At 45.4% G+C, this 6,764-nt stretch overlaps 1 protein-coding gene across 1 annotated transcript; it reads left to right on the plus strand.

The window, feature by feature from the left end:
* The first annotated feature begins 785 nt into the window (after positions 1-785).
* LOC127526103 (myelin-associated glycoprotein-like) lies at positions 786-5,271 on the plus strand. Its single transcript, XM_051920269.1, has 4 exons — positions 786-1,131; positions 3,373-3,720; positions 3,910-4,182; positions 4,589-5,271. The coding sequence occupies exons 1-4, from the start codon at positions 1,083-1,085 to the stop codon at positions 4,867-4,869; spliced, it is 951 nt and encodes a 316-aa protein (XP_051776229.1). The 5' UTR covers positions 786-1,082; the 3' UTR covers positions 4,870-5,271.
* Positions 5,272-6,764: the final 1,493 nt, after the last annotated feature.

Here is a 6,764-nt window from a genome sequence, read left to right on the forward strand (position 1 = left end):
CCTGCATCACTGCTGATGCCGCACCGATCCGCCTATCGATCTCCCGCTCTATTTGTATTCATCTTCATAATCTAAATGAACAAAAATGCAGACTGGAAAACATAAGTCCACCACTCGACGTGTGAGCACTTCCCATCTATACAATTAGAATCAGGTGTTCCAGATGAGATGGGCCCAACTGTCTTGTCTGAAGCACAGATATCAAGGGTCTGGTGTTCTCTTTGCTAAAGGGATCTGTGGTGTCATTGTGCCAAGATCAAAAGGACTCTCCAAGGCCCTCATTAAGAAGCCTTCTGCTTGGGCTTGTTGGTTTCTTGGTGGTCTCATCAGGTTTTCCTCCATGATTTCCTTGAATTTTGCTGCACCTGCTTTCCCTTCACCAGCCTACCAGGACCTTCTGTAGATGAGCATCTCCACAATCAAATGGCAGGCCAAAAGCTGACATGGAGTCCTGGCTATTTAAAGAAGGCTCAGGGTTAAGATGACCGTCTAGGCTGGGAGTGGGGACTGTGAACTGAGGACCTTTACGGAGAAGATGGATACTCCACAGAGGACTGCAGGCTGTGAGCCTCATGTGGAGTTTACAGGCCGCCTCCCGCTGCGATGTCATAAAGTCAAGAACTGAAGGCTTTAGCAATGACTCAGTAGCAGACGGGGGGACATGGCGGAGGTCTGAGCAGTTATGGGGAGGTCTTGGTGGATATGAAAATTGGAAAACTGCTGCACCGTCTGACAGAGAGGGCAAAATCAGTGGGCCAGCTGGAAGAGCAGGACATAGTTTGTGTTTGTCAGTTTTGTTTGATATTTTCTAACGCCTCCATTGTTCATCCACACATTTTGTATATTTTTTCTTTTAATTCTAATGAACCTGCCATTTTATTACTTGTATCTCTTTTCACTTTTCTTCAGGATTAAGTGGCCAACAGGATGTGCTCCATTTTATTGTGTTAAAACATTTTTAGGCTGACTATAAATGATATCCACTGAAAATACAACAAAGCTCATTTGTCTCCTCTTCCTGTTCCCATGAGGCTTTGACAACACAGAAGCTCTGAAGCGCCCCCTATCTGCACAAGGGAAAAATGCCTGAACTAGCAAGAGTGGGACCTCTCATTTTATGGCTTCTTCAAGGTCAGACCTTCTTTATTGCACTTTCATCACCTTTTTAAACTTTGACATCTACATCAACTGGTATTTCAGCTGATAATGTTATGAATGAAAAGTTCAAGAAATGTAGAAGGAGATGGACCCTGTGACATGGAACGGGGCTCCATCATGGAATGATTTACTGGGAAGTGAGACTTCCGTTCAGTTTCTACAGCTGCTTTTACCTGGTAGGGAGGCACCCTGGACAAGATGCCAGTCCTCACAGGGCACCCTCACACACACATGCACACTCTGTTAGTCACATCAGGCCAGTTTAGAGTCAGCAGTTGATAGAGAAGTAGGACTTTGAATAGAGAAGCACAGGGAGAGCAAGAAAAGTGAATGGAAGACAAGACAAGAGGGAACAAAAGGGAGTAAGATAAAGCACACAAGTGCAGAGCCGTTTATTTTTATGGTCCCGTGTGTCTGATTTCAGGTCACAACCTGACGTCTGCCTCACTGTGTACGCTTGAATCCCTTTAATTTTCTAATTATCTATCTATCTATCTAATTAAAAAAAAATAGAGCTGATGACTCTAATTAGTGACGTCACTGATTGTGTGAACCTTTGATTTAACGCACAAAGTCATTTCTGTCCTCTTTATGTCCACTAGATGTGATCACACCAGTGGTGACCTGCACTCAGAATGAATCGCCATCAACAATGACAGCAGCTCTTCGCAGTCACACTGACAGCCACCCTCCATTGATGTCTAAACCGAGGGGCTCATCAAAAGCCCCCTGTCACTTGAATTCTTGACAGTCAAGCTAATGAGCAGCAGTTGGCTGCACTTTCATTTTATTTTATTGTGAGCTGCAGGCCTCAAACTCAGCATATGACCACATTGCATAAGACCAGACTGGACGCTTGAAGGTGTCGAATAAACTCGCCTTGGCCTTCTGATTTATAAATGAAGGTGACACCATAGCTGGGGCCACTTGTCACTTCTGATGAAAAACTGTAGTTAAAAAATAAAGGCCACCGGCTATCGATTCATTTGTTCCAGTGTGTGTGTGAGGGTGTGGGCCACTAGGGGGCAGTAAGCTCCCCATTCAGTACAACGACTTGTGTCCACCCCTGTGGCATTACAGATGGTCAGTCTGAGTAGCATTGGGGTTTCGGGTGTCACTGACCTTCCATCCATTTGACAGAGCTGTTACTTTCAGGTCAGGGTGGTTATCGGCAGACATGGGGGCAGACAGACATGAACATTGAAGGACAAAGTGGCAGGAGGCCAGTGCAGAGTCACCTGGGGCCTCATTTATAAAGCGTGCGTGTGCACAAAAAGAGCCTCAAAATGTTCATACGGAACTCTGCAGGAAAATTTCAGATTTATAAAAGAAAACTTGACGTGATGTGAAGCTTCCATCTATTGACAGAAACTCCGACCCACGCATATGCAACATTTTGGAGAAAGTGGGAGACGACAACACTGTTGCTCAAATACAGGCATGGTGACTCGTGCGTATAATAATGTGAATATCCAAGTTGTTATTAGAAGGTGCAGTGACATGACAAACATATGGCACCTCAAAAGTGAGGACTGTGGTGCACAGACTGCATTTTAGTTCCCTTTTCAGAGGGCCAATGCTGCGTATTTGCTCTGCTCTGTCATTTTTTCATCAGTTTATATCGGCTGCCTGTTGTCACTTCTCATTGAACTGGCCAACAGGTCTGGAATATCTCAGCCAAGCTTCACTCCGTCATGCCAGCTGTGCAGGAAGCTGTTAACTGATGGGCAAGGTGCTACATTCAGTTTTTCGTAAGGTGTGGGTGAAGATTCATAAAGCATAAGAGGTTTTTGCCAACATAAAGACGTAATCTGCAGCCACGCCTGGTTCTCCTAACATAATTGGAGCCATCAACTGCACTCAAATTGCAATTAGGGTACCCAGCAAGAATGAAGCTGCTTATGAAATCTTAAAGTTCATTTCATGAGTTCCTCTAAAATGTTCCAGGCTGAAGTCGGCTGAGCTGATCTGATCTCCCAAGTGTCTTCAGTCCGCTTGTGCCTTCCTGATCTTCACTGAAACCACAAGTGAAGTGAAAGAGAAACCAGAGGAGTGAAGAAGCGCACCCTCCTTGAATTCTTAAGCCTGTCTGACTTTTCTGGATATTTTTTGTCTTTCTTGAGTTTGGCTTGGGGTGGACAGGCCTGATGGTGGATGTCAAGCTTTGGGCTTTATTTTAGTAATCTGCTGTCAACTTGTGTTCCCATTTTTCAGGTGCACTTTGTAAAGACCCCTTGATGTCACTGCCCCAGAATATTGAAGCTCTGGATGGCTCCTGTGTGGTCATTCCCTGCACATTTAAACCTATCGAAGCACTTGGGAGAGATCAGATTGGAGTGTGGATAAGCAATGATCCATGGAAGGGAAACAAGGTGTTCAGAAAAGACACAACATATGGCGTCTGGACAAATGTCAGAGTGACAATCGGTCATGTAAGAGCGGGAAACTGCAGCACACGACTGGACAGAGTCGGACCTCAACAAGGAGGGACGTATTACTTTAGGACTGAAGGAAAATATGATTATACATTTGGACACAACAGTCTTAAAATGACAGTTCAAGGTAAGACTGAGGTTTGTCATTACCTGCCCTTTCAGTCCTAATGATGACAGCACCTGAAGTGCTCACTGACATGTCTACTAATGTCACATGTCACTCATTTCTCAGCTCACACACACTCACTTGTACTAAATGGCCATCAGCTCTCCACACTCGTCTTCATTAATTTACGGTTTCCTCCATTTCTTTCAGATAAGCCACTGATCACTCCATTTGTCCCAGTAAAGGAGGGCGCAGTCACCAATCTGTCCTGCTCTGCTCCTTCTTCTTGTCCCAGTGACCCCCCAGTCCTGACGTGGAGTGACACACTGAAAGGGGCAAAAACTGAGACGCCCCAGGAGGTAAACAGAATCCAAGTGGTCCTGCGTTTCACTGCTTCCCACGTCCACCACAACAAGACGGTCACCTGCATGGCAAGCAGTCGAGGACAACGCTGGATCAACACCGTCACTCTGAACATCACTTGTAAGTCACTCTTCATTGTGAAACTCTCTTGTTGTCAGACATGATGATAGTGGAGGACACTTCTTCTTGGCAAAGTGGGTGCCATGCTACCAGAACAGCCCCAGCTGATGAAGACAAGTCCGCTGGTTTGTATTTTCATCTTGTTCGTTTTTCACTGGAGATCTTTATTTAAACACCAAATGACGAGCAGTCAGAGTTCTACGTCCAAATGTGTTTCATTTATTACAATTACAGTATAATTACATTTGAAAAATCAATCTGTCATTTATTTTAATTGTAAGGTCACTTTTAACAATTTGTTCAGCAAATCTTTAACACAAATAACATATTAGAAAGTGTTCTGTTCTGACAAAATAAAATGTTCTTCACTTTATTACCTCATTGAACAATTTGATTTATCTTTCAGATTCTCCAAGACGCACATCGATATCTGGCCATCGTATTCACAACGTCACAGAAGGGGGCGCCGTGACACTGAGCTGCACCTCCAGTGCAAACCCCCCCAGCAGCTACACCTGGTATCATGTGACCGGGTCATCTGTCACCCAAAGAGGATCTGGGCAGAGTCTGCCCCTCCACAATGTCACCCTCAGCGATGGTGGGCTCTACTACTGTGAGGCGAGGAACAAACACGGAGGGGAGAACTCGACCGCGGTGACCATCGATGTGCAGCGTGAGTACCGCTGACCAACTGAACATCGATAACAGCTCAGCGTTCGGAATTATATTCTAAGATATCCAAGAAGTAGCGACGGCAGTCGGATGTGCTGCAGGTTTGAGTTCACAGCTCAGACCAACTCCATGATAGGGTAGAAAAATGAAGTGAATTTGATCAATTTCAATTTTGTTACAGCTCTAAATCAGACATGGCTGTGACGCTAATCTGCATCCAGCCCTGCATGTAGACCCTCAAACCTTCTGGGAAACACCTGGGGATTGGTGGCAGAATTGGCCCTCCAGCCACCATAAAAAACCTCCCAGTGTTCCATTCCATCTGAACTCGTGTGGTGCTGAGGTGTCACCCATCACATGGCTGCATTCGGGTCCTAATCTGGGATCCTGAGGTGGTTTGTCATGTGGTGGGTGCGGTGATGCTCTGTATCAGCGCCCGCTCCTAACCTCTCTCTCTCTCTCTCCAAATCAGACAGACCCCTTTAGAAATAATGTTGCCAGTTTTGCTCTTTAAAACTCTGCTGAGACATCGTTGTCTTCTACTTTGGAGCTCTGATCTCATAAGAACACAGGAAAGTAAGAAATTGGACAAATGAGAGGAGACCATTCAGGCCATGCCCTGTTATGGACTGGTGTCCCGTCCATGGTTTGTTCCTGCCTTGCACCCTGTGCAGGCTGGGATGGGCTCCAAGTGACCCTGTCTGAATTAAGTGGGTTAGAAAATGACATGATGTGACATGAAGTGACATGATGTGACATGACGTGACATGACGTGGCGTGACGTGACATTCGGCCCACGTGCTGCTCGTTTGTTTAGCTAATAGCTCAGCTGTCCCAGATCCTTCTTAAAAGTTCTCGAGGTTTCTGCTTCAGCTCCATGATTGGGTAGTTTGTTCAGATTGGCCCGACTCTTTGTGCTTTGAAGTACGTCCTGGATCTTGGTGTGCTGCTGCGGCCTACTGTGGTATAAAATGGAGAATTGTGGGCTTCTGAAGGGGGTGCTGAGTGAGGCTCGTCGAGAGTGGAAGTGAAGCACAACCCAATGGAGGATCAATGGGTGGTTGTTTATCTCCTGCTTTGTCAACCTTTCTTCCTAATTGGAGTACTAAGACCTGTCCATCTTGAAGTAAGGGGATGAGTCAGACATTCATGGTTACAACCCCAAAGGGGAGCTACTGCAATCTGGAATCCAGTTGAGTCAAAGAGAACAAATTCTCGACTTATGAGAGCGGAGACACGTCAATAGAGAGGCAGTGTGGGCTATGGATGGGACCACCAGCAACAACAACAGGGTCACCTTTGCTTTCTTCCCTGATCTCATTCTACAGATATACCTGCTCAATGCTGGGTACTTCGGCTAATTTTAAATTTGAGTATTCAATTCGGAACATTTGGCTGATTTGACAGGACAACTGCAGATTTGTTTGTTGTACTGTGGAAATCCAAATTGACACGGATCATTTAAAGGAAATTACCACATTACCAACACCGAGTGTGGAGAGCTCCGCTTTAACACTAGAATGACCAAAGCCTACGAAAAAACCCATAATCCCGACCCACCTTAAACTCCTTCACACCTCTCCATCCGTGTCTTTTGTCTTGTAAATATGTCGACCAGCACAAGCAGCAAGCAGCCTGCTATCCCATCCCTCCCATCGCCCAACGCCGCAGTTCAATTTGCAAAGAAGGTTCTCAGTGCTCAGTGTTTATCTTGGAGTGAAGTGCTGGAGTTTTAGAGGGGACTACATGCATTTCATGTGAGTTTCGTGTCTACAACAATCTATGTAAACGCATCATTAAGAGGTCTGAAGAGGCGTTCCACTCCATTTTTTATTTTTCAGATTTTGTGAATGGATAAATAGGCAGACAAAGCTGCTGATGCGTTTCCAAGATTTTTCAGACCATCAGCT

The sequence above is a fragment of the Erpetoichthys calabaricus genome, chromosome 17 (genome assembly GCF_900747795.2).
Source record: "Erpetoichthys calabaricus chromosome 17, fErpCal1.3, whole genome shotgun sequence".
In the NCBI taxonomy this organism is placed as follows: Eukaryota; Metazoa; Chordata; class Cladistia; order Polypteriformes; family Polypteridae; genus Erpetoichthys; species Erpetoichthys calabaricus.

What these genes read in the sequence shown, in the direction of transcription:
- LOC127526103 (XM_051920269.1), top strand. Translation starts at nt 1,083, where the DNA reads ATGCCTGAACTAGCAAGAGTGGGACCTCTCATTTTATGGCTTCTTCAA. An exon ending in CATTTTATGGCTTCTTCAAG is followed by an intron (nt 1,132 to 3,372) that starts GTCAGACCTTCT and finishes CCCATTTTTCAG; the next exon opens with GTGCACTTTGTAAAGACCCC. An exon ending in CGTCACTCTGAACATCACTT is followed by an intron (nt 4,183 to 4,588) that starts GTAAGTCACTCT and finishes TTTATCTTTCAG; the next exon opens with ATTCTCCAAGACGCACATCG.